General features: G+C 35.3%; 3 protein-coding genes across 4 annotated transcripts in view; 1 reads left to right on the top strand and 2 right to left on the bottom strand.

Moving 5' to 3' along the window:
* Positions 1–248: 248 nt before the first annotated feature.
* LOC112510930 (UDP-glycosyltransferase 85C2-like) lies at positions 249–2,439 on the bottom strand. The gene is made up of 2 exons (XM_025116283.1): positions 1,938–2,439; positions 249–1,333 (listed from the first exon to the last, which is right to left on the bottom strand). Exons 1-2 carry the CDS (start codon positions 2,437–2,439, stop codon positions 384–386), a joined length of 1,452 nt encoding a protein of 483 aa, XP_024972051.1. The 3' UTR covers positions 249–383.
* Positions 2,440–7,740: 5,301 nt separating this feature from the next.
* LOC112511875 lies at positions 7,741–11,471 on the bottom strand. 2 transcript variants are annotated; one of them, XR_003069133.1, is made up of 3 exons: positions 9,158–11,471; positions 7,893–7,992; positions 7,741–7,807 (listed from the first exon to the last, which is right to left on the bottom strand). XR_003069133.1 is itself a non-coding variant. In XM_025117702.1 (1 exon), exon 1 carries the CDS (start codon positions 10,999–11,001, stop codon positions 9,166–9,168), a length of 1,836 nt encoding a protein of 611 aa, XP_024973470.1. In that variant the 5' UTR covers positions 11,002–11,471; the 3' UTR covers positions 8,960–9,165. The 2 variants fall into 2 exon arrangements, 1 of the variants encoding a protein (XP_024973470.1); XM_025117702.1 differs by lacking the exons at positions 7,741–7,807; positions 7,893–7,992 and having other exon boundaries at positions 8,960–11,471.
* A 7,044-nt stretch (positions 11,472–18,515) lies between these two features.
* The window catches only part of LOC112511168 (protein TIC 40, chloroplastic), a 9,908-nt gene continuing 932 nt past the window's right edge, over positions 18,516–27,491 (top strand). Inside the window, exons 1-13 of the mRNA XM_025116657.1 lie at positions 18,516–18,900; positions 20,774–20,888; positions 21,001–21,058; positions 21,167–21,184; positions 23,014–23,329; positions 23,518–23,621; positions 23,701–23,764; positions 24,181–24,259; positions 25,323–25,363; positions 25,782–25,827; positions 26,417–26,511; positions 27,058–27,161; positions 27,399–27,446. Of these exons, the coding sequence (XP_024972425.1) occupies positions 18,690–18,900; positions 20,774–20,888; positions 21,001–21,058; positions 21,167–21,184; positions 23,014–23,329; positions 23,518–23,621; positions 23,701–23,764; positions 24,181–24,259; positions 25,323–25,363; positions 25,782–25,827; positions 26,417–26,511; positions 27,058–27,161; positions 27,399–27,446 (1,299 nt within the window). The 5' untranslated portion in view covers positions 18,516–18,689. The remainder of the gene's footprint in view (positions 18,901–20,773; positions 20,889–21,000; positions 21,059–21,166; positions 21,185–23,013; positions 23,330–23,517; positions 23,622–23,700; positions 23,765–24,180; positions 24,260–25,322; positions 25,364–25,781; positions 25,828–26,416; positions 26,512–27,057; positions 27,162–27,398; positions 27,447–27,491) is intronic.

The raw sequence follows: 27,491 nt of genomic DNA, 5'->3' as shown, positions 1-27,491 counted from the left end.
CAAAGCGAACACGACATGTATCGGTCAGACCGGGTAACACCATACCAAACGGTCAACATTATGCGTGATCCATACCAAACCATACCATACCATACCAGACCGGGTAACACCATACCAAATGGTCAACATTATGCGTGATCCATTACAAGTGATCACTACTAGAAAACAGACTTTCACGTCTGTGGTTTTCTACGGGATCACTAACGGATTCAAAATTTATCAATTAAAAATAAGTTATCTGTCGATAATCCGATAGGGACCGTTTGATTCGGATTTTAAGGCACAAAAATCACGGTAAACACGCGAAACGTTTCGATTTTACAGGTTACAACGATAAATACATCAAGGCAAAGGGAATTAACCCGAAAAAAACACATGAAAGTTTAATCGCTTGAAAGCATGATGATGTCGTTAGCAAGTTTTTCGACGTTTAAATACGACGAACCATTAGAACCCGTTGCGATTTCCGCCATTTTCTTCCACTCCGTAGCCTTATTCCTCATTCGTTTACCCTCGATTCCGTCCATCAACTCCCTCACGACCTTCTCAACTTCATCTCGGTTAACACGGCTCCCGATCTCCATCCCAACCCGCCATTCTTTACAAATTTGCCTACAATTCGTAAGTTGGTCACCGCGGAACGGCCTACAGATCATGGGAACCCCAGCTGATAAACTCTCGATCGTCGAACCCCACCCGCAATGAGTCAAGAACCCACCAACCGAAGGGTGGTTCAAGACCTCTTCCTGTGAACACCAGCTCCCTATAAACCCTCTCTTTTTAACCATCTCTTGGAATTCTGGTGGCAAAACACCAGACTCCCCTAAAACCAGATCTGGTCTAATGATCCAAAGAAAGTAATGGTTACTGTTAACAAGTCCATAACCAAACTCCATGAGTTCTTGTTTAGACATCACTGCTATGCTTCCAAAATTCACATAAACCACTGAGTTTGGTTCTTTTGACTGCAACCATTTGACACATTCAGGTTCTTCCTTCCAAAAACTCATGTAGCAGCCACTGGAATCAAACTTGTTTGCTTCGTCCGCGGATGATAAGTGGTTCAGAAGCAACTGCAATGGTCCGACTGTGTAGACCTTTGGGAAGATGGGTTCGATGGCTTTGATGACATTGGGTTCCAACTCTTGGAAGGTGTGGAGGATTATATGTTGAATCTTCTGAGTCGCTTTAAGACACGCTGATAGGTAGGTGTAGCCTGGTTCGTTTAGGTTCGTGTATCGAGAACACGCAAGATCTTTCAAACGAAAACCTTCTAATCCGGGAATCCCGTCTATTACAGTGTCGAGATTCCCATTCGTGAAACAACTTCCATCTGTAAATCGTATATGAAATCATCAAGAAATATAACAACGAACCACAAGGGGTGGTGCCTGATTGATTTGAGCTTGGCTCCAAATGTCACAGGTTCAAATCCAAAGAGGAATAAAAATCCCCTTGTGGCCATGGAGGTTCATATGCGGTGACTCTGGGCTAAATTCAAAGCAGGTGGTCGTCCTGTGATTAGTCGGCTCGCATAGCGGGTTGGATATCCAGGTTAATAAACAAAAATCTTACCCTGTAAATAAGGGAAAAGACTCACAGTAAGCATTTACCAACAATTCATTTTGATTGTCGTAAATGTTAACTAACAAGGTAAGTGAAGGAGATGATTCTTGATGGTAAGTGCTCGCCCGGTATGCGTTTGGTTAACGGCCCCTTAAGACATATTTGGTTAACAGCCCCAAAGCGACCACCTGCTTTGCAGATAGCCTGGAGTCACCGTATTTGAACCTCCGTAGCCACAAGGGGGTTTTTATTTCTCCTTGGACTTGAACCTGAGACCTCGAGGTACTTTTGACCTTTAGAGCCAAGCTCAAACCAATTAGGGACGACCCTTGTTGTAGTTTTAGGGTTAGAGAAAGGTGAAAAAACAAAACCTTTAGGTGGGAAAACTTCTTTTTCTGCTAGATTTGGGACCTGATAAAACCCCATGAAGCCAGTAGCAGCAAAAGTCCAGAACTGCAAGATTGGGACCTGAAGCTTCTGAGCCGCATCAATGGGGAAAGGCATGAAAGCATCAGATATGATACAAGTGACATGAGTCTCGAGTCTAGCCACAAGATCGAGAAACGGAGCCAAGCAGTTGGTTCGAAGAGAGTTATAGAGTTCATCCATTTCGGTTACATCCACGATGTTGCTGCCATGTTTACAAACGAAACCATCTGAAATGGTTTCGAACCGGAACCCTGGTGCACCGTCCAGGCTGTGTGGCCCTCCAGACTCGAGTAGCCGCTTGTGGCTGAACTCGGTGTTGACGAAGGTTATGTGCAGGCCTTTGTGGTGCAGGAGCCTGGCTAGTTTCAGCATGCACTTGATGTGGCTTTGTGCTGGAAATGGTACGAACACCACATGATACTTTGTCTTGTTGCCTCCTTCCATCGTTTGGTATCCGATGGTTAATTGAGGCTTTATATATATATATACACGAATGTCGAATGATTAAGTGTAAGAATAAGAGTTAAAGGTTGTTTCTCATCTTAACTCTCATTCTCACATGATCGTTCGTCTATATATGACGTTTTGAGAACCCATAAAATTGTGATAACCTTGAGAACTTGTGCATTATGTGTTGTTTCATATGATTTTTTTTCCATTTAAGACTAAGATTTAGAATATTGATTAACATATATTTGTTTCACAATGTGTTTGTTTCATATGTATTTGAATCATAATGTGAACATTTTTTTTATTAACCTGGATATCCAACTCACTATGCGAGCCGACTAATCCCAAGGCGACCACCTGCTTTGCAGATAGCCCGAAGTCACCGCATTTGAACCTCCGTGGCCACTAGGGGATTTTTATTTCTCCTTGGATTTGAACCTAGGACCTCTTGATACTTTTGACCTTTGGAGTCAAATTCAAACCAATCAGGCACCACCTTTGTGGTTAATGTGAACATTTTTACGTGTATGTGAAAACAAAAAATACACGTAAAAGTTATCACTTTTGTAAATCAGAATCCATATAAGCAAACACATTGTTAAACAAATATATGTTAATCAATACACTTAATATTATATTTAAACGGAAAAAAATCATGTCAAAAACTAAACCTTAAGATAGAAGTTCTCACGGATCTCACAAATTTTAAAGTTCTAAAATAATTAAGCCCCTATATATACACGCACACAAATATATATATATATATATGTGTGTGTGTGTGTGTGTGGGGGGGGGGTTGTGATTTTACACATGATCATTTGGTGTAAAATCACATGTGATTCTACAAGTGACTCTAGTATAAAATCACATTTGACTCGACGGTTTTTTATTATACTAGAAAAGTACCTGTGGAATGCAGCTAAATACATTTTGATTTTAATGTTTTATTTTTATTATTTGTCTATGTCGATTTATAATACGATTTTATGTGTTTTTAAGAAAGCAATAATGATATATTTTTTAATAAAATATAAATTTGAATATATCATAAAAATTTGAAGAAAAAAAATATATCAATGTTAATATCAAATCAACTATTTAAAAGTTCTCATTTTTTATATAATTTGTTTAATTTATTTTTTTATTGTAATTTAATTTAAGTTTAATAACGAAATGATTTATTTTTGGTTTAATAATATAAATTTTATAAAGATAATGATTAAGTATTCTGTTAGAACTCAATGATTATCCTAATTATATTTTAAATTTTTTATATTTAAAAATGAGATGTTTATCCTGTAATTGATTATGTTTATCTGCAGTTAGTTACACGAATTCATATATGAACCTTTAATAAGTTGTATTTACGCATAATCTACTTGCAATCTTGAGTTTTAAGTAATATGCATCATTAAACAGTACTTTACACATAAAAAGTGATTTTTAAGAGTTTTTGTCAAATGCTTTATAATATAGTATAGATATAGATTATGTGTTTTTAAGAAAACAATAATGATTTTATTTTTGAATAAAATATAAATTTAAAGATATCATACAAATTTGAAAAAAAAATATATCAATGTTAACATCAAATCAATTATTTAAAAGTTCTCATTTTTTATATAATTTCTTTAATTTATTTTTTATTATAATTTAATTTAAGTTTAATAATGAAATAATTTGTTTTTGGTTTAACATTATAAATTTTATAAAGATAATAATTAAGTATTMTGTTAGAATTCAATRATTATWCTAATTATATTTTAGATTTTTTATATTTAAAATGAGATGCTTATCTTGTATTTGATTATGTTTATTTGCAGTTAGTTACACGAATTCAGATATAGAGCTTTAATAAGTTGTACTTATGTACAGTATACTTGTAATATTAAGTTTTAAGTAATATGCATTAATAAACAGTACTTTACGTATAAAAAGTGGTTTTTAAGAGTTTTTGTCAAATGATTTATAATATAGTATAGATTATTTCGTACTCATAAGAATCTGACACACTCTATCTCTCTCTCTCTATATATATATATAGAGAGAGAGAGAAATATTTAGTAGATTTTAAAAAAGAAGAAGATATATACAAGAGACACCTCACTAGCTACAACAAAATTGGTCGGTTTATACGATGCCAAAACGTCGAAATGTTCAAATACAGAAATACATGAATATTATCATCTTCGTTATATTAATTTTAGAGAAATACATAATACAATTTCATTGAAATTTCATAACCATATATGAAACAACTTCATCAAAAAAAAATTACATGAAAAAATTTAATAAGATTAAACAATTTTACGAAAAAATTTCATAAGATTAAACAATAAAATCGACGGATGAGAGTGGTTTGCACAATGTGTACAAATATGAATGGTTTGCATTTAATCGTCATATATATATATATATATATACACACACACACACATGTTTTCTACTATTACTCAATGATCCGATGATATTTAACAATTTAAATTAGGTTATATACTAAGAACTAAGACATTTAAAAAGTAAAAAAAAAATCAAATAACGCTTTACAGTAAGTGCTAATCAATCAATTGCATGTCACTGATTTAACGTGACATTAAAGATAAGTCATGAGTGACTGTGTACCATGACGGTTGCCGTGACGAATCTTTTAAAACACTGATTTTAACTCGACATGGAGTTATTTCGTTCCGGTCCACCGTTTCGTATTTTGTTTACCATCGCAAGAGTTGGGTTTTTTGTTTGTGTTCCTTTCATGTGGGGCCCGCTATTAGAAATTGAGAGATTAATATTTTAAAAATGATTATAATTTGTTTTGTTTGTGAACTTAATTAGAATTATTATATATTTAATTATTTAATTTCTTTTTTTTTTCATTATTTTAATTTTGTTTTTATTTTAAATAGTAATTTTAATGATTCATTTTCTATTATTATAGTATTTTTTTATATAATTCTTTTCATTATATTTGATGTTAAAAAATGAAATTTAGCATATTGGTTAAGAAAACGGTCCAATTACACGCTTTTGTCTCATATCATCGTGAAGTCACCATCAACCACCACCGTTTGAAACAGACGTATATTTTTGGCAAAACGGGTCCTTCAATTCTGAGAAATACGAAGTTGTTCCTCCAAAAGATAATAACATTCAGTTCCATGCCTTCATAACTTTGATAAAATTTACAATTATTACTCTATTCGGCATTTTATTTTGTTTTTAGTCCTTTTTTCGAAAGTAAAAACTGTTTTAGAGCAGCAAGGAACTGGGAGTTGGTTGTTTCCGTTACGCAATGAACACGCAATGGGAGTTTCGGGATTTTAATGCTAGAAGACAGAGATCAAATCGAAGTTCATAAACCATTCATCGCTTTCAAGAAGATTGTTTGAATCTCGATTGCATTTTAAAGAAGAAATATGATAACGGTCGACTATATATCATTACAACAGATCAAACGAATTATGATATCATCAATTTATCTGACTAAAAGTTTGTTACTGTTATAGTGATAGTAGTGGCAACGGTTGTGGCGGTGGTGATGACAACAACGAAGGTGGGTGTCGACATCAATGGTGGGTGACGACGGTGATGGCGACACCAGCAATGGTGACGACCATTGTGGTGGTATTGAATTGAATGAAGTATATATAATAGTTTTTCTTGAAATATGTGTCAATTTGAATTCCTTACCAAAACTCTGAGAATGAACCACATGCATGAATGGAATTTGGTCAACGGAATTGGCCACACCACCAAAGGCACAGTCAAATTCCATTTAAATTCTTTCAAAATCAAATTCCTTTGATAGATTACATTCCTTTAGAAAACATCATGTTAACCAAACGCTAGTTCTCTGTTTTAATAGGGACGGGCCCAAATTCTAGTGTTTTCTTAGAGGTGCACGTTGGAGATGGTTTTAACTGAACTCAAACTGGTGACCGATGAGAAACAAACCCACGACTTGCCCAACTGAGCACATTTACATAAACACCACGCGTGTTCATAATAACGGAAACTTATACAGACGGTCCACATCACTACCTGTATACCTTTCTTTTTATCTGTATGAAATCCAACTGATCCAAACAACATGGTTCTTGCCAACAGATAACTAAACAAACTCAGTATATTTCACTTGGAGGTACTGTCTGAAAAAGAGAAGCCATTTAGCTTCAAAATGCTACTCAACGAGCGAATAAAGTTTCACAGACCATCTTTTAACAGCACAATCGAACCACTGCAGTTACTTCTGAACCACATAACAAAAGAGGAACAAACCAACAAGTCGCATTTCTTGGATATGGTTTTTTGGAAAGAACCAATGCGTGTCAATTCAAGAAGAGCTGGTGTTCACCAGAAACCTCCCTTAAAACACCGGTAGCCACCCTTAACCACCACTAACCACCCTCCCTTTGGACGATTCCCGACCCTGGCAGGTGGGGTTGGCAAATGAGGGCTCGGCCGGTGGTTTGCTTAAGATATAATCTTGTTCATTTGTCAAGAACCCGACAAAGATTGCAGATGCATACAATAAAAAGAGGGGAGTTGGAATCGAGATAGCGTAAAACACGAAAAGGAATGAAGTAAAGGCCACAAAACAAGAAATCGAGACAGGTACAACAAAAGTTAATGGCCCCGTCCTGAAAAGCCAACGGGGCACTTAAGACTTATTAGGATGTCCAAATACGTCCTAACATCCTGTTGTAACACCTTAATATAGGGCACCAATAAATAAACCTTTCGGCGTATAAATGGAAGTAGGAACAGCAAAAGGAAGCGAACTTACAGGTAGGGCTGTAAACGAACCGAACGAACACGAACGGAGGCTTGTTCATGTTCGTTCGTTTAACTTAACCGAGCAAACGAACAAACACGAACGGTAAACGAACGAAAATCTTTGTGTTCGTGTTCGTTCGTTTAGAAATCAGGTATGTTCGTGTTCGTTTATGTGCGTTCATTAACATGCTAAACGAACGTAAACGAACGAACATAAACGAACGGACTAAACGAACATAAACGAACGGGCTAAACGAACATAAATAAATATTATTTGAATTCAAAGTATATAATAAAAAGAATATATATTAAATTTAATATATAAACGAACGAATATAAACGAACGGTAAATGAACGAACATTCACGAACATAAATGAACGAACGAGACTCTTATTCATGTTCGTTCGTTTAACTAAACGAACAAAAAAATTTGTTCATGTTCGTTCATTTATTAAATAAACGAACTTCCCGCCGAACGGTTCACGAACGGTTCACTGAACATTCGGTTCGTTTACAGCCCTACTTACAGGATGTCCGGCCCATTGGAGTCTTCTGGAACATATGGTGCTAGCGAAGAAAACCCGTCATCTGGAGCACAAGACATTTATATGGTTAGGAAAAGAAAATGCATTCGAGTGAGAAAGAAAGGAAAAAGAACAAAAGAAACGATCACCGTTGGTCAACAGACAGACATCCACAAGCACCGAATAGAACTTCCTTCTCACGCCTCTTCTTTCGTTTTACAAAAGATTGCAAGTATGGCTTGGACAAAGCTGACGAATACGAAAATTCAAATATCAACGTTTTCTGGATAATCCAAAAAGACGAGTATAACTGATCTTGAGGGCATACCCCTGAGGGTGCGTTTGGTACGTACACGCCACTGAACAGAAGAGAGTGAGGCAGGCAGATGAAAGAATTGTGCAAGGTTTTAGGGTTTTAATCTGACATGGGTAGTTTAGTAATTTACCAATCTCGTCTTATTTCACTGATTTTTGTTCCACCTATTTTGGTCAGTCATGTCCTGTCCCAATCTAAACTAAAGGCCTATTCATTAGCAGCTTAATGAGATTAATGAGACTCACAGCTTATTCTGTCAGCTATACATGGCTTAATGATATAGGAAGTGACTTGTTCAATAGCTTATGGAGAGAGCTTTCTGCAGAAAGCCAATTTTTCCAAACTTGTCCCTCATAATTAAAAAGCACGCTCCTTCCATCTATGAAAAAAGCATTACAAGCAAAAACGTTCTCAATCTATACAGACAGATTAATCCATACAGATACCTTTATTTATACCTGACTAAATGGAAAACCAACCAAACAACCCCTAAATAAAGCATACCTAATATAGATCAAGGTCTAGGGGTACGATGTACGCATACCTTTTCTCTACCTGCAACAAGTATATAAAACTACAAAGAATGGAAGTTCGAATGATAGCATTCTCACATCACAACAATTACGTTTTGGTGGTTTCCAAGAATTTTAGCGTGTACTCACCACAACGATGCATCTGAACGTTATATATGAAAAAGGATTTAGGGGTTGTTTACTACCTGCTTACAGCCTCTTATCCCCAGGTAGAGATGTTGTTTACCAATCCCCTATTACGGTCCATGATACTGACCTGGTAAGCTAAGGGGAGGGACTCTATTCGGTCAATGATTAGACCCGGGCCTCACCCTTACACAGTTAACGTAAGTATATGTGAGTGGCATAACAACTAGTCGACTATGAACCCAGAACAATAGTTTTCTTTTGTATCTGAAAAGGAGCGCATGATTGAACAATGCGACTATGATATACACGATGAAAGCTAACAACAAGAACTTATTTTGCAACTTCTTAAGCATACAAATACACAACTCTATGCCGATTGTCAAAAAACCAAAGCGAAAACAAATGGATATTAAAGAAGGATAAGAGAACAAACAACCATTGACGTCAAATTGGCATCGCACACTTCTTTTGAGAGTGTCCCAACATATGGCAACGCCCACATTGAACGATTCTTTTTGGCCGCTTCAAACTCTCTATACGAAGAACTTTCTTTTTTGGCCGACCAGGAGGCCTGCGTGTCTTTGGTGGACGGATTATGATATCGAATTTCACACCTCCGCCTTCACTAAGATCTTTCCAAAGACTTTTATCTGGAACCGGATATATCATCTGTGAGTATGTTTCACGATAACTTTCTACTTTAAAACAATGATCAGCAAACACATGTGCATTCTTGCCGCTAGATATGAGGGCGGCTGCAGCATGTGCACACGGAAGACCATATAACTGCCACCGGCGGCATGAGCATACTCTACTTCTTATGTCCACGATGTTTGTTCGCTCAGTTGACACAACCTCAAATTCAACCTCATTTGCACGCAAAACCTGATAGCAACGGGCATCAGCAATCGCTTCAAGAATCCGTTTTTCTGCAGATGGTACGACTATTGAGTTCCATCTCATTCCCATATTAAGCCGGTTTTCAAACCATGTGATCAATTGATGGCGGATGTGCTCCATTAGTTGCACAATTGGGAGTTCGTGACCTTCTAATGCCCAATTATATAAAAGTTCAGTGATCCCTAATGTGAAATGTCCATAACGGACGCCTTCAAAGTACGCTACTGCCCAGAGTTGAGGCGGGAATTCTTGGAACCACAAAATGACATCTTGGGAAACCTCAAGCATCTCGGATATCTTGCTTTCGAATTCAACTGGTGTAAGGGCGTAAACGGCACTCCAAAATATGTTCACTAGTTTTGAATTCTTGAATGTATCGCGAAAATTCTCGCTAACATACCGCAAACAGAACCCGTGAAAAGCGCTTGGAAAATGCGTCTCGACGGCCTCCACCATGCCCCGCTGCCTTTCAGATAATATCGTGAGTCTAGGCATGTTTTCGGTATTGACACCAAGAAGCTTACGCAATTCCGACATAAACCACATCCAGTTTTCGTCACTTTCAACATCAACTACCGCAAATGCTAAAGGAAACAATCCATCATCACCATCAACAGCTGAAGCACATATAAGGGTACCTAAATACTTTCCTTTTAGATGGGCTTTATCAAGTTCTAGTAACGGCCTACAAGCATTCAAAAACCCAATGATTGATGCACGATACGATATAAAGAGGCGTTGGAAGCAATTATCTTGTCCTGTGGAGAAAACCGACGCTATGCTTCCTGGATTACTTTTCCGAATTTGTTCACAATACGTAGGTAAAAGCCGGTACCCTTCTTCAAAAGTTCCATGTAATGCAGCCATACTACGCTCTTTTCCACGCCAAGCTTGCATATAAGAAACCGCAACACCATGTTGATCACGAATATCTTGCAAAATCTCCTTCGGTTTATACTGTGGATTATCCCGGATTCTTGATTCAACCGATCTCGCAACCCAACCTACCGACGCTTGCTGATGATGGAGGTTCCGAACCCCTTCACATGTATGCTCTCCATGAAGTGTTCTAATCGAAAAGGTAGGTACATTTGGGCATTTTGCAACATGAACACGCCATGGACAACCTTCTTTCGAGCATTTAGCTATAAAACGACTACGATCCGATTTGACTATTCGAAGATCAAAGTGCAATGCTATGGCGATATCTTTCAAAGCCCTTCTACAAGTTTCAACATCTGGAAATTCTTGACCTATAACTAAAGCATGATTTGTCAAATCTACCAAATCAAGAGGCTGTTGCTGTTGCTGTTGCTGATGATGATCTGTTAAACTCACGAGTGATGGTTCGGCGATTTCAGCTAAAGAATCATCAGCCATAATATAGTCCCTAATCGCTAACAGCTCTTTCTCTCTCTATATATATATCTATTTCGATTTTCACAACTTCAAGAAATCTTCTGAGCCATAAAACGACACGAATTCGTGATTTCTTCAAATGGGTAAGCTAAAAAACACCTAAAATCGATTGGGTACACCAAAAACGGTGTTCATCTATCGGATTCGAACTGGGTTTCAACTTTCAAAATGAGTGAACCAATTCGACGCTGTAAACGATATCTTCGTTCATCGGCAGGAACGAGAATCACGATGAGAGTTGAAAAGGGAAATTTACCTTGGGATTTTGAAGGTGGGATCTCTGAAGACGTTGAATTGGAAGAGAGATTGCATTGAAGCAAGAATCTTGATGAAATTGCGATGGTTGTTCTTGTTGCTAGCCCTAAAATCTTTTTGCTTTTTTTTCTCAAAATCTGCGAAGTGATGAGAAAACCTCACTTCGGGCCCATGCTTTCCTGTACAGTAGTAAAGGCTTCGGTTTTCAAAATGACGAATCTGCCCTTACTTATGTATCTTTGCATATCACAATCCTTTTATCTATCGTCATCCGTCACCGCCACCAACAATAAGTAAATGATTGCTTTTTTAAAAAACTAATTGATGGTAAATATTTATAACTCCTTAATTGTTTATTGGTAAGAGTTATCATTCTCACTTATCAAATAAGATTATCGATTATGTTTTTTTGGGTTAGATTATTGGTCTTTATTATCTATACCATATTATAAAGCATTTGACAAAAACTCTTAGAAATCATTTTTTTATGCATGAAGTATTGTATATTGATACATATTACTTAAAATTCAAGATTACAAATAATTATGCATAAGTATAACTTATTAAAGCTCCATATTTAAATTCGTGTAATTAATTGCGGATAAACATAATCAAATAGAGGATAAACATCTCATTTTAAAATCTAAAATATAATTAGGATAATTATCGAATTCTAACAAAATAATTAATTATTATCTTTATAAGAAAAATATATTATTAAACCAAATATAAATTACTTCGTTATTGAACCGAAATTAAATTATAATAAAAAATGAATTAAAAAATTACACAAAATATAGAAATTTTAAATAGTTAATTTGATACTAATATCAATATATTTTTCTCAAATTTTTATGATATCTTCAAGTTTATATTTTATTAAAAAATAAAAACATCATCGTTTTTTCAAAATCACATAAGACCATACTATAACATCAACTAAGATAAATAATAAGATGAAATATTAAAATCAAGATTTATCTCGCTGCATTACGCGAATACCCTTCTAGTATTTCTTAGTAAGGGGTTGTTTGTTTACTTCTTAATAGTTCCATTAAGGGACATTCTCTTAATGATTCTAGAATCTCTGAATGATTTTGTATCATGGGTCTCCTTTAACTATTCGACGCTCTAATTTCGTTGTAAACAATTACCAAACTATTATATTTCATTTTGCACTATATCATGAGAGCCTTTTAATCATTCCGACCACTTAATCATTCAGCATCAAACCATTCAGTAACTACCAAACATAAGATAATTCAACCAGTAAGTGCTTATCAAAGTAAGTATCTAATAAATGGCTTATATAAATTAGGAATGAAAAATTAATACGATATTTTATTTAAACAATTTCTAGTTTGAACAAAATTGAAATTATAAATAATGGTTGAACATATTTTGCTAACTCGAATATCCGGTAAAAACAACCAAAAACCATATACGTCTCAAATTAATGGTTATAATAAAAATTCCTTTGTGGTCACGTAGGTTCAAATGCGGTGATTCCGAACTATCTGCAAAGCAGATGGTCGTCCTGTGATTAATCAACTCGCTTAACGGGTTGGATATCCAGGTTAATAAAAAAAATCCATTTTTTATAAAATATGAATGTTTTTTATTTAAAAGTGTATATACATAGCCTCTTCCATTTGTTAACCACAAAATCATTGTTAACTCTACAAATCAATATGGGCCTTTAATTTATGAAATCAACTGTTATCGCTACTATATTATAAAACATTTAAAAAAACTCTTAAAAACCATTATTTATGCATGAAGTATTGTGCGTTAATGCATATTACTTAAAATTTAATATTACAAGTAAATTGTGCATAAGTATAACTTATTAAAACTCAATTTTTGAATTCATATAACTAACTACAGATAAACACAATCAAATATAGGATAAACATCTTATTTTAAATATAAAAAATCTAATATATAATTAGGATAATTATTGAGTTATAACAGAATTATTATTTTTAAAAAAAATTTATTGTTAAGCCAAAAATAATTTACTTCACTATTTGACCTAAATTAAATTATAATAAAAAATCAAATTAACGAAACTGTACAAAAAAACGAGAACATTTAAATAGTCAATTTGATATTAATATCGATATATTTTTTCAAATTTATTTTTATTCAAAAGTAAAACATTATCTTTCTCATAATCACATAAACCGTATTATATCAACCAATATTTTAAAATAAAAATAAAAATAAAAATAAAAATAAAAATAAAGATGTATCTCGCTGCATTGCGTGAGTATCATTCTAGTAATGAATAATGCAATCTTGTAATAAATTGGAAATTGATGTGTGTGAAATAAGTTGAGACGATTTGTAAACAAGGGTGTGATGGTAAAGTTTCATTTAGACCTAGAACAATAAAGTATCACGTTCTCTGAAATATCTCCTTCATTGAGACACTGCATCAATTCCACTTATGGTGGCACGGTTCATTTTGTTGATGACTGTAATGTGTTAATGATGGTAGAAGTTTTCACTGCTTTTTTAAAGAGAAACAGATTCATTCATTAATGTCGTCAAACAAGCAAGGAACAATATTTTTGGAGTAAAACTAATTCCTCAACGTTACAAACAGATAAGAAACGTGATCCTCCAGTGATGTTGTGAGCTATCATGTTTGCTGATCGTTTGATGGAAATAACAGACATATTCTGGAGTCTCTCCATGATTGATTTGCAGATCTGTATAATGGCACCAAACGAGGATATCGTAAACGAATCACAGCATAGCGCTTGGACTACTGTTAAACAATCTGTCTCCACAACAATGTCTTTCTAATCGTTTTGCTCAGTCTAACTCAAAGCTTCCTCCACCAGCTACGGCCTCAGCTATGACAGCTATGAACATGGATGACAATGACTTTTATAACAATATAAGTATGGAATCATGAATTCTAGAGACAACTTTGTTCAACTTTTGACATGATACTGTTGTGTAATCATGAAACAAATATACAGTAAATAACTCAAAACAAACAACCTAAATAACATCCATAATTATCACCCATAAAATCATGGAAATGATAATGAAATCATTTAATAAATAAAAAGTAAAAGTACAAAATTACCCTTACTCAATATGAAACTCCTATGTGAAACATCATTCTAACTTAGGGTTTGATCGGTCATTATTAGTTTGCAAAATTAACACTAATTGTTTAGTTAACAAAATGATTAGCCTTATGTATATAGGCAAAGAATCGTGTGAGAAACGTAAAAAAAGATCCAGATATTTGATCACCTTTAATCTCAAACTCATATATGAATCGTGTTTGATACGGGGATATTATTTTGGTGCATCTCATCCTAATGTGCATCAAATGGTGGAGATCTTTTCTAACGCTTTTCATCTTAACTTCATTTCTCATCAGAATCCAACCTTATATATGATTTATTTATTTTTTCCAGGGATGTTCCAGTTTTTTTAAAAGCTCTGCTACATTCAAAACTTTTGATTACATTACATAAATGAGATGACAGATAATATATATGTTAAGAACAAAAATGAGATAAACCTAAAACGATTAACATTTTGAACTAAATCTAAATCATTAATAATTTGAACCTAAAATCAAACAATTAATTGTTTGAACCTAAATAATTTCGCTTATAGTTTTACACAGGTCGATAAAAAGACCCAAAACACATGTAAATTTAGGCCCCAAATTGTAGAACTTGAATGAAAGATTTATTTATATATATTAGAACAAAGCAATAATTAATATTAAAAGTTTACATTCTCATATTTACATGTAAGATTTCACTCATTTCGTTGGTTTTTTCAGTGGAGATATTGACTTTTGTGGTGCTGTAATCCAACTTGTAAAAACATGTTAAGTGTTATGAATTTCATGTTAGCATTGGATATAAAGGGGTCGTTTACCTAAACATTTACCCGGTAAGCGCTTATCGGTAAAATTCAATACAATTGTTTATTTACCGGATAAGATTTTATTCACTAAAACCCATCGTATGCAACAATTTATCCCTGTAAGCGCTAACCCCATGGTAAGAGTCTTCGTCCTCACTTACCGGGTAAGACTCTCGATTCTTGTCTTCGCTCTTACCGGGTAAGATTTATAGTCCTTGCCATATTCACCCGGTAAAGTAAAGTGACTTGGTAAGCACTTACTTGGGTAAACGTTTGGTAAACGACACCAAAATGGAGGTTTTTCAAAATGTACTCTTAATGGGGATTTTTAGATTATGTTACTCAAAATAGAACATAAAATATGCATAGTTTATATACAATTTAGGGTCGTTTACCAAATGCTTATCTGGGTAAGAGCTTATCAAGTCATATTACCAAACCGGAAGAATATGACAAGGACCAAGAATCTCATCCGGTAAGAGCGATACATGAAGAAGAGTATTACCTATTAATTGAGGACGATGACTCTTACCACAATAAATGCTTACCAGGTAAATTGTTAAAGATATAACGAATTTTTTATCAGTTTTGCAACAGAAAAAAAATAAACCTCTAAAAAATTAACTTTAAACGTATTTTTTATCCTTAAAAACATTATTCTTAATTACCGGATCATCAAAAAAACATATATCGTGAAGGGTAAGTTGTTGGTTTCGCGTACGATCTTGCCAATGAAACACCGACCCTAACCCCTTTATCAAGCAACCATCCTTGATAATAACAATTTCATATGCAACCACAAGGGTGGTACCTGATTGGTTTGAGCTTGAGCTCCAAAGGTCAAAAGTGAGGTCCCAGGTTCGAATCCAAAGAGGAATAACAATCTCATTGTCGCCCTGTGATTAGTCGGCTCACATAGTAGATTGGATAACCAGGTTAATAGAAAAAACAACTTTATATATGCATTTTAAACGATCTTGATGTTTTGCAAGCATAATGTTGCATACTTGATTCTTCAAGCTTTTTGCGTAATGTTTCACACTCGTATTGAGTTGTCGAGACCATTTTTTTTTATTAAATGATTAAAAAATCATTTACGAAACGCTTATGAAATAAGTATTTATCCGATGCACGTTTTTTATTAGATAGGTTGCCAAAAGAAACCCTATTACTTTGGCATAAAGCTTACAATAAAAATGAGTTGACTTGTGTTTAATGAAGGTCATATGTTTCTTCCCCTTAGAATGAATGGTTAGATTTATATATAGACACGGCCAAAAACCAGTTTCGGGTCGGTCCCAAATCGGTCCTGAGCTGAAACAGTAACAATCTGGACGGTCTCGTCGAAAATACTAAGGCCCAGTTAAGGGTACTTGTAACCGGTTACGATAACCGGTCCCAATCCCGGGTCGGGCCCAAACCAGTCATATATTAAAAAAATATTTTCTTTTTGTATATTTTTTTAAAATACTTTAATGTTATTCTAATACACTTTAAAATATCTAATTAGGTCAATCAAATACACTTGAAAAATACGTTTTATTGTAGTTTTATAATTGGTTTTCAATCAAATAGACTTGAAAATTACGCTTTATTATAGTTTTATAATTGGTTTTCAATCAAATACACTTAAAAAATATGTTTTATTCTAAATTTGTAATTTGATTTTCAATCAAATACATTTAGAAATCTATAAATACATATAAAAATACATTTTTTTAAACGGACCGGTCCCGGACCGGCTCTTGTTTTTGGATGAAAACCATTATTGGTCCATAACCGGTGGTCCCAAACCAGTTCCAATCGATCCCGAGCCGGACCAGTCTTAAGTCGGTCCCGGTCCTCCGCTGGTCTCGGTGGTGCCGGGCCGGTCCCATTTTGCCATCTTTTTTAGGCTTGAATCAGGCCCAAAATTGCTCCTATCAGTCCAGCTCCAAGGTCCACGACACAAAATCAACTAAACTTGTAAACCATTTTTTTTGGGTTTGGGTTCAAGCCCTTAACTAGTTCCTTTTCTAATTATGGGCTCAGACACGAGATCAATTAACTCGTTTATTTTATCGAGCTCAAACTCGATAAACTTGTTTATTGCTCGACACTGTTAACAACCCTTTTTTTCTTTCAGTTTTTGGTTTTATGGAAGCATGAAAACGCATGACTCGAAAAAATGTATGCTCATATGGCCTGACGTAACGTGAAAATTTTTAATCAAGCTTTATAACGAACCGAATCAAACATTGGCATTACAGAGCTCATATCGTTAAGCTAAAACGAGTTTAATTTTGTGTTCGAGATCGACTTGAACTCGATAATTATTAAGTTTGAGATTAAAAAAAGCTCCAGTACCTTGTTAGATGATCGAGTTGTTAATATCGATACTTGTACCGACAAACTCAATACCAGTAAAAGTAATTATTACAACTTCTGACGAAAATACATCAAAACACTATCTCATGTACCGTCTTTTATTGTTACCAACTATCTAATATCGTATAATAACACGTTCTAAAAAACAGTTAGGGATAAAGATGCACAAGGCCCAAATTTCCAAGCCTATTTTTAGTGAATAAAGAAAAAAGCTTGGCTTGGATAGGGCTTTGCGGCTGAAAAAGCCTTGATCGGGCTTTTCTAGGCTGAGCGCTTTTTTTTTTTTTTCTGGCTTAACTAAGCTAGGGTTTTCCAGATCGGGCCTATGCCCAATCTTGCCCCAAAAAATTCGCGAGCTTTGAGCCGGGCTTGCTCGAATTCGACTTCGAACTCGAACATGCTCAACTTTTTTGAGCCGGGCTTGGTCCATGGCTAGACTATTTTTGAACTTGGCCGATTTTGTACATCCCTAACTAGTTAGGAGCATGTATTGGTTAGCAAGAACAAAACTAAAACCATAAAAAAATTAACGCAACAAAAAATCAAACCAATCAAAATTATTCGGTGTTTCACAAATCCAATAAAACTACTACATATTTGAAGGGGCTGTTTGACGGTTACTTAATGTTTTTGATGCAAAATGATTAAGAAACTCTTATAATATAATACAAAATAAAATATAATTATTTGGTTAAGAGAGGCTTAAGATACAAAATCACTCAGAAGGTTTTAGAACCATTAAGAGATAGATTTTTATTGGTCAAATAAGATTCACTTCTTAGTGATTCAAATGCTGTCTTTTAATAAAACTATTAAAAAGTAAATAAAGACCGAGTATGTTTTAATTTAAAAAATCAAAACCTAAAAAAACTATTAAAATAAGTTGCAAAAAAACTAAAAAAAAAGTCGCAAAAAAACCCTGGGGGCGAATTTGTCGTCTGTTGAGATTAAACATGATGAGGTTTATTGAGTGTAGAGATGTCGCCGATATATAGAAACACTCCCCTTCTCCATCTCCGTCCTCCTCCCGCCTCTTCATACCCATCACAACTGCAAAACCAATATTCAATTCCAGTTCTGTAGACCTGTTTCTTGTCAAATTTTTAACAGACCTTCCATTGATGGATAATCTTGCCGTTTCTGCTTCTTCTCAAAAGCTAGTATTGGGTTTTACTGCAAACCCTCGAACTGATTCTATAATCTCCAACAAACCCTTGTTTTGTTCCTTCAAATTCCCAAAGAGAAGTAGCCTACGCTCCAAATACCCACCTTCAATTTCGGCCGTTTCTCAACCTCAGGGCTCAACCCCAAGAACAAATAGCAAATCAAATGGTAATTCTTCGCCTTCCCTCTTTTCCGTTTGGTGTTTTTGTTAGGAGAAATTTGTTAGATTCCTGATGATATTCAGTTTTTATTTTGCTATCACTGGTCCAAAATCCAAATCACTTGGTATGTGTATGTGTTTATATGGACGGTTTTGTTCGTAGATATGCGCATTGTTCTGTTGATCCTTCTTCGTTTGGAAAACGATATGAAATTGAACAAAGAGCAGCTATCTTCTTTGGAATGCCAAACTTTGCAACCTTAAAATTGAATTAAGGGTTGCTAATTTACATTAGATTTGGTAACATGTATTACAACTAAAGTTATGTATATAGTTTTGCATATAAGATAAACCAGGTTTGATATTATAAGTCAAAGTGGGAAGATTTTTCTGAATGGAGGTGTAAGTAAATTGTAAATTCAGAGATTTATTGCTTGTTTGGATATATGCTTGGAAGAGAAAGAAATAACTTCTCTTTTTGGTTCCTGCTTTTGATATATGGGTTTCTTTTAGGATGGAAGTTGTATAAGTATTAAGTAGATTTAAGCATTGCATATATTCGTCCTCCCATTTGATGGACGTGGGGATCTTGATGGGGAAGATAAGGGTTTACTGATAACCGTTTGTACCGAGAAGCAATTTACCTGGAGGCTTCTGTTTCCAAGTGCAAATGTTGGTTGCGGGGTTCAAGTCTGGCTGCCGCAGTGTGGGAGTTACAGTTCGTTTGAGGAAGCCAACTGGCGGGTTGTTATGTACTTGATTTGCCTCTCACATGATCAGGGACGGACCCATAAATTTTTTCATACGGTGGCACTGTTTGAATTTCAGGAAAATACAGTAGCACCTTCCAAAACAATACGGTAGCACCATTAACAAACCTAAAAATTTTACCCTTCGGTGGCGAAATAATACGGTGGCACGTGCCACCCCTGCCACCATACCAGGTCCGCCCCTGCACATGATAGTCTTGAGGCGGGGGTTGCTGGTTAAAAACCTTTTTTTTGCACAAATTTTAGTTTGTATGTTTGAGTTTGAACATTCTTTATTACGCTGTCATAAGTTGATATCATAGAGAGCAAAGATTGAGCTATTACATATGTTCATGTTCAAAAAGTCTGGTATCAAGTAAGAAGATCACGGTCTGCCCTTTATGGGGTTAGCAAACAATGGGAGGACACATTATAATATCATGTTCATAGCACACATGCCATTGTTGCTTAGATTGATAAGATTAAACTATTATTATTTTATATAAAGTTTTTTTAAAAAAAGTGCATTGGGATGATAAAACTATATAATATTTTAATAATATAATTAATGCTGAAATCTCTAAAATAGAGAATTTTTTGGAGTGAAATGTAATCTTATTTAGAGATTTTGACTTTGGTTTAGCTATTTTAGAGAAATTATAGAGAACCTGTTGGAGATGCTATTAAACAACATAAACGTTATTTTGATGGTTGTCATTTAAAGTGCATAATCAAGCGTAAAATAATACTTCTATGACAAAGACAAAGAATGGATGTACACAACAGTTAAAATTCTTATTAAAATCGTTGAACGATTAAAATGAAATGGCCATATACATATAACTTGGTATAGATAAAGGTAGTCCAAAAGGACTTGAGACTACAAAACTAAGATATGGAGTTTCTGTTATCTAATCTTGTTATGCAGAGCGAATGCATGTGAATCGTATTATAGAGAAATAAGCAGAGGTCTATGCTTCCTTATAACCAAGTAGTAGTTGACTTGTAGTGAGCACAAAATTTGTCTTATCTATTTTTGCCTTGTTCTATTATTCCAGTATTATCAAACTTGATATTCTTTACTTTTTCGTTGAGTTGCGGTTTACATCTAAATGAATTCACATGTGAATAGAACTGGAGAGGCTGGGGAAAGATTGCTTTGCTAGACTTGGTTCTTCAAGCAATCAACATACGTCTTCAGTTGGTGCGAGCCCACAAATTGCAGTGCCACCCCCATCTTCTCAAGTGTAATTATGTGCCTTCCCTCAATTTTATGTTTCAGCTGGTTTTGTCTATATAACTCGTTCTTGATTTTTATAAAATGTAAAACTTGAATTTGACTTTTGGTTGTACTTGTAGAGGTTCTCCTCTCTTTTGGGTGGGAGTTGGTGTTGCACTATCGGCAGTTTTTTCATGGGTGAGTAATTTTTTTTGCTCGTACTTTCTTCATGAATATATTTGTTTCTTATGAGTTTTGCTGCACCTAAGTCCACATTTGACTAATTTTCTGTTTTTTAAATGGCAGGCGGCTTCATATTTAAAGGTAAAGTTCTTCATACAGAGTTCTGTATGTTCTGTGAGCAAGCTACTACTGCTTTTGGCATTGGAAGGTAGAGTCGTGTTCAAACGAGAACAATGACCAAATAAGAGAACACAAGAACAATCAAATCACATGTGATTTTACACTAAACTCACGCTTAAAATCGCATGTGATTACATGCGACCTTGGCCACGGCCCAAGTCGCTCGTGCACCCATGCATTGACCGTGTTCAAAATCGTATGTGCTTTTAGTGCAAAATTACATTGATTTGGTTGTTTTGGTGATCTCCTATTTTGACCTTGTTCTCGTTTGATCCTCCCTCTTGGAAGGTATTATCTTATATTTCCAAGTGTTTGCATGATGGCGTATTGGGATTGCAATTCGCAAATGAGTAAACTAAAATGTGAGACTTTAAGTCATCATGTTCTAATGTGGAGATGACTCCTTTTGTATCTAATTGTCCAAGTGGCCTTATGCTTTGTTGGGTGGCTAAATACTATGGCTAACAATTCTGTGGAGATTCTAAATCTCTTTGCTCATTTGTTTTTCATGGCGATCATAGCATCATGAAGTGTTATGATGTTGTGTTCATATATCGATGCTGGAGTAGTATATCAACTCCAAGGTTCTAAATAACGCGAGGCGCGGCGTGTTGCTGAGGTTGAGATTGAGCCTCAAGCCTTAGGAGCCACAACATTTTTCAAGGCATGACTTATGACGGCAAATTTGTATATATCATATATATAATTATATATATAATTATATATATATATATATATATATATAGACATATATGTTTTCTGCTATTTAATTGATATAAGACCACATACCAGTATGCTATTTACTAGAAAGTAAAAAGTAAAACATTAAAAATGTAAAAACTTAAAAAGTATAAAAAAAGGATCAAATAGTGCCTTACAGGAAACATGAATTGGATCATGGCGTGCCATAAGAGTAAAGTGGCGTTAGAGACGAGCCTCGTGCCACAGCGGCGATCATGGCGAGCCTTTTAAAAGCACTGATCAATTCCATAATCAATGAGCCAATTTTTGATATTTCTGATTTAAACAGGACAGAACGAGAGATGGGCAGTTATGTTCATGTGGTGGATATTTTAAACGTGTAGAGATATTTGTATACCATAAGAAAAACTTTGTAGGCAATGTTATCCTCTTCTTCATGGTACATAACAACAATCTTAGCTGTAAAGAAATCATCGATTACAAAGTTTGTTGCATACAGAAAAGACAACAATCAGGAGAGGGAAAGAGGATCACGATGAAAAGAAGGCAACAGGAACATATCTAGAAAACAGAAAAAAGCAAAGAAATTGAGTTCTAAAAGATGACGCAACTATGGTCCGGAATCTATAGCGAACTGTGGGAGTATTGAGTCTGAAGCCTACGTTTGGTGGGATTGTCTTGGTTATTGTGTTGGTTTGATTTAATACAAAGCTTTCAAGAAATAGAAAAGGTCCCACAAAGGCGCAAACATATGGATTCTGTTTTTTAATTAAGAGCAACCAATTTGACACATTGTGCCATTGACCAATTAGACTATTGGTTTGCGGTTTCTTTACCTGCTTATATTGTTTTGTTATTGCCAATTCATATTTATCTTTTATGCTTATCTTTTTTGCACACTTTTCACAAGACGAGGGTCTTCACAGAAACAACCGCTCTACTCTTTGAGGTAGAAGTCAGGTTTGCGAACATCTTACACCTCCAAATGGGATATATTGGGCTAATTTGGTTTGGTTTGGTTTTAGTTGATGATGCTTGGTTGGCGGTTTATAGGGTTCTCTAATTTTTCTATATGCTTCTAATTTCAGAAATATGCTATGCAACAAGCCTTTAAGACCATGATGGGGCAAATGGACTCACAAAATAACCAATTTACAAATGCTGGATTTTCACCTGGATCGCCATTTCCATTTCCCACACCCGTAGCCCCAGGCTCAACCGCCCCTTCACCTGGATCACCTTTCCCTTTTCCAGCACCCCCATCACCGAGTTCGACCGCCTCGTCTGGACCTGCTTCTCAACGGACCGTGACTGTAGATGTACCTCGTACCAAGCCAGAGGCAACACCTGAAGCCACAAGTTCCAAAGATAACTTTGAATCAGCGAAGGAGCCAAAGAAGTCTGGTATGTAATGATCATCCTTTCAATTTCATTTGAAAGATATATGACCAACTAAAGGCTACAGTTCTGGACTGAATCTGTTGGAACTATGAAATGTTGGAATGGTTATTTTTGAAGACGGGTATCAGCCCAAATTTATGTTTTCATTCTTTTTATACTTGGGCCAAAATTTATAATGCAAAATTTTGCAGCTTTTGTTGATGTGTCTCCTGAGGAAACATTGAAAACAAGTCCATTTAAGTTTGAGGAATCTACCGAGACAGAATCTTCAAAGGATTCTGAAACTGCTAACCAAGTAAGAATTTGATGGTGAACTGTGCTTCAGGTTAATATCTGATTTCATATAAATGATTAATCTGTTTTACGAAATGAAGGCTTCCCAAAATGGAGCTGCTTCTAAGCCGATGGATGGTCCTTTTGAGCAGGCTTCATTCACAGGTAACTTAAAAACTTCGTTGATAATCTTTTCTTCTTATATGCAGGTATAATCACAATAAGTTACATCCTGAGGCATGCAAATATATATATATATATATATATATAGAGAGAGAGAGAGAGAGAGAGAGAGGGAGTCGCATTCTTTTACAAACCCAATAATTATTACAAACTTACAGATCAGTTTTCTAGTGTTGTTTCATATATGAAATAGAACAGTCCTGAACTTTTTTCATATGAAACAACACTGCATAAACATTGCATTTTCGCACGTGTTTGTTTCAGATGTGAAACAACACATGAAAACTGGTTTGTAAGTTTGTATGATTTATTGGGTTTGTAAAATGATTATGCGTCTATATATACGCATGATATATATCAAGTAATAGACTAACCAAGTCATATAAATATTGGAACAGACACAACAAATCCTGTTATGTCAGTGGAAGCTTTGGAGAAGATGATGGAGGATCCAACTGTACAAAAGATGGTCTATCCGTAAGTTATAAACTCCCTTTACTGTTCCGTTGAAGTGTCTAATTCATTCATAATTGTGTATCAGCATTGAATTGATTATTGATTTTTATTAGTTATTTGTGTATCATTGGTCACCCGCTTCCTCTTGATTCTCCCATACAAACTATCTTTTTTACCTCTTCGGTTTTAATATGCTAGAAAGGCACAGTGAGGAAGGATCAGATTGGATCTCTGATTGCATTGGCCGCATCTGTTGATTGATCTGCCAGTGATCTTAGTTGGTTCTTAGCTTTTTTCTTTTGCAAATGAAGCGGGTCGCAGTGTGTAATTTGTTGTGGTTGAGGAGGAGTTATTTAGCTAAACGACCTTCTGACAGTTTTTTAAATCCATGACCTCTTGACAAGTTTTGAAAATGCCTCAACCTAATAAAAGAATGGCTCTTCTAAACGGGCATATTTAGGTATATAGCTTTAAAGAAGTTTTAATTAAATTCGTGACCTTCTGATGAGTATGAAGCCATTTTTCTCTAATAGATCAGAAGGTCATGAATTTAATTTAACTCTCATTTTTAAGGTTACATACCTAAATGACCCCCTTCCAAACGCAAGAAAGCATAGAAACCTATCAGAAAGTCATGGATTTAAAGGAACCCTGTCAAAAGGTCATTTAGGGTCTGTTTGTTAACGACTTAATGATCTTAATGGGACTTATCAGCTATATAGGGTTGTTTGGTAGTGGCTTAATAATATTGAGAGTGGCTTATTCAGTAAGCTTCTACGGGGGAGCTTTATGCAGAGACCCAAATTTTTTCAAACATGCCCCTCCCAACTAAAAACACGCTCCTTTCATCTATGAAAAAGACCTCCCAATCTATACCGACAGATTAATCTATGCAATCAGCTATATCCATACAGGACACGATGGAAAACCAACTTAACAACCTGTTAGTTAAATAACCCGGTTGAGGAGCGGGTGCTATGGTTGTACCTATTAACTTTTTTAGATTGCTTTCTGCTAGTCTTTCAACTTGAAATTTGAGATTGGAAAACCAAGTTCTTATGAGTTCCAATTTCTTTATTTCCAGCTATCTTCCAGAGGAGATGAGGAACCCTACCTCCTTCAAATGTCAGTATATTTCAATTCAAGTTCTAGAATTTCATACAAATATGTTATCTTTTTTGTGAGTAATGGGCCGTTTACACAACTCTTACTGGGCAATCGCTTACCGGGTGTCACTTACTTTACTGGGTGAGCATCACAAGGTTCAAAAATCTTACCCGGTAAGAGGCATAGCACTTACCCAGTGGGTAAGTGAGGAAGAAGACTTTTGCCCTGTTAGCACTTACCGGGTAAGAGACGCTTATTATTGTGTAAGAGATGCTTACCAACAATCCTTTTTGATGGCCGAGAATGTTATTCGACAAGGTAAGTGAGCGTGGTGACTCTTTCCAATAAGCACTTACCCAGTAAGCATCTGGTATACGGCCCCTAAGAGTGAGATTTGAAAGACTCACCTTGCTAACATGCTGCATTGATAAAACAGGGATGCTTCAGAACCCGCAATATCGTCAACAACTGCAGGATATGCTGTAAGCTTTTCATTTGACTTCAAAATTTTCCATTCCAACATTAATTCAAGATTCTTTTTTTCCTTCTAATTATATCTTATTGATTTTTTGCTTCTTGAATTCACTCTCTGCCTCCTGTTATTGTTATTGTAAGCCTCACATATTGTTTGGGGGGGGGGGGTTCTAGTTTGAGGATAAAAATGGAGCACGCGAGCGAACGTGGGGGTATTGTTTGAGGTTTACAAGATGACTGATTATGATATTTCATATTTTTCTTTCTGAACGAAGAATAGAAGTTCAAGGAGTAAACAAGAAAGGTGAAATTGTATCATTTTCTAGAGTAAATTATGGATTTGGTTCCTGTGGTATGGTGGTTTTCTTGGTTCTCGTCTCTGGACTTCAATTATTATAAATATACCCTTGTGTTATGTGTTTTTTTGATTTTGGCCTGTCACACTAAGTGCATTGAAGCCATTTTCTGGTAAATCCATGTGCATATCGTTCGATATAAGTTGCGAGTTGTATTCTCCCTCGTCTAAGATCAAATATCTAAGTTTGAACAAAGATTTTTAGAGTCGGTTTCTTGTATGACCAATTATTCTTTTTTCAGGAATAGCATGGGGGGAAGCCCTGAATGGGACAACCGTATGATGGACTCTTTGAAAAATTTCGATATTAGCAGTCCCGAGGTGAAGGAGCAATTTGGTAAGTTCTTACAATTTGAGCTCACAAAAAAATAAAACCGGTTTGGTTTGGTTTTTACATATACAATGGTAGAGGCAGGTTTAAATGAGAACCGTAAACATTTTGAGAACTTGGGAACCAACTATTCATTCTTTATTCATGACAAATATTCATAACGAAAATACATGATATCATGAATAATTGAAATGTATGATATTCATTATGGATCATACTCATTATTGGAGCAAAAGGTTAATTACCGGCCCAACCCGAAACCATTCCTTAGGAACCATATGTGAGGAGGCATTTTAGAGCGGACTTAGCGATTGAGGCTAGCAGAGGAGTTCAAGTCTTCGAACTTGAACCTATTGTGTATTTGAGCAAGTTGCTCTGCCCCTTTGCCAACTGAGCTACACGCCTGAGGGTGATAATATTCAGGGTTATTCGTCGTGAATAATGCATGAAATAGTTGGTTCTAAGGTTTTCAAAATATATATGGTTCTCATTATGTGTATGGATATCGATATTGGTTACTAATACCTTTGTTTTGCTCATTGTTGTTGAAAGATCAAATAGGACTTACCCCAGAAGAAGTTATATCTAAAATTATGGCCAATCCTGAAGTTGCCATGGCATTTCAAAATCCAAGAGTTCAAGCAGCCATCATGGATGTATGTTCTCCATCTTAATGTACTTGTTACTCCCTCCGTACCAAAATAAATGTCGAAAAGGCACACTATTTTAGAAATGTGTAATTATAACACTTTCTAATAACTACCCTTGATAACAGAGGGAGTAATCGATTTCTCCATCTCATAATCAAGGGTAGAATTGGAAAAAGCAGACACTTATTTTGGGACGGATGGAGAAATTTCTATCAAGCAATAACACGGATATTATGTTTGCAGTGTTCTCAAAACCCTATGAGCATCATGAAGTACCAAAACGACAAGGAGGTAATGCAAAAAAACTCTTAGGAACATCTCTTCTCTGTTAATTGA

The sequence above is a fragment of the Cynara cardunculus genome (genome assembly GCF_001531365.2).
Source record: "Cynara cardunculus var. scolymus isolate 2C chromosome LG 4, CcrdV1, whole genome shotgun sequence".
In the NCBI taxonomy this organism is placed as follows: Eukaryota; Viridiplantae; Streptophyta; class Magnoliopsida; order Asterales; family Asteraceae; genus Cynara; species Cynara cardunculus.
Note: the sequence above shows the minus strand (reverse complement) of the source record. Positions and strands in the feature narration are given on the sequence as shown.

What these genes read in the sequence shown, in the direction of transcription:
- LOC112511875 (XM_025117702.1), bottom strand. Translation starts at nt 11,001, where the DNA reads ATGGCTGATGATTCTTTAGCTGAAATCGCCGAACCATCACTCGTGAGT.
- LOC112510930 (XM_025116283.1), bottom strand. Translation starts at nt 2,439, where the DNA reads ATGGAAGGAGGCAACAAGACAAAGTATCATGTGGTGTTCGTACCATTT. An exon ending in AGAAGTTTTCCCACCTAAAG is followed by an intron (nt 1,334 to 1,937) that starts GTTTTGTTTTTT and finishes TACGATTTACAG; the next exon opens with ATGGAAGTTGTTTCACGAAT.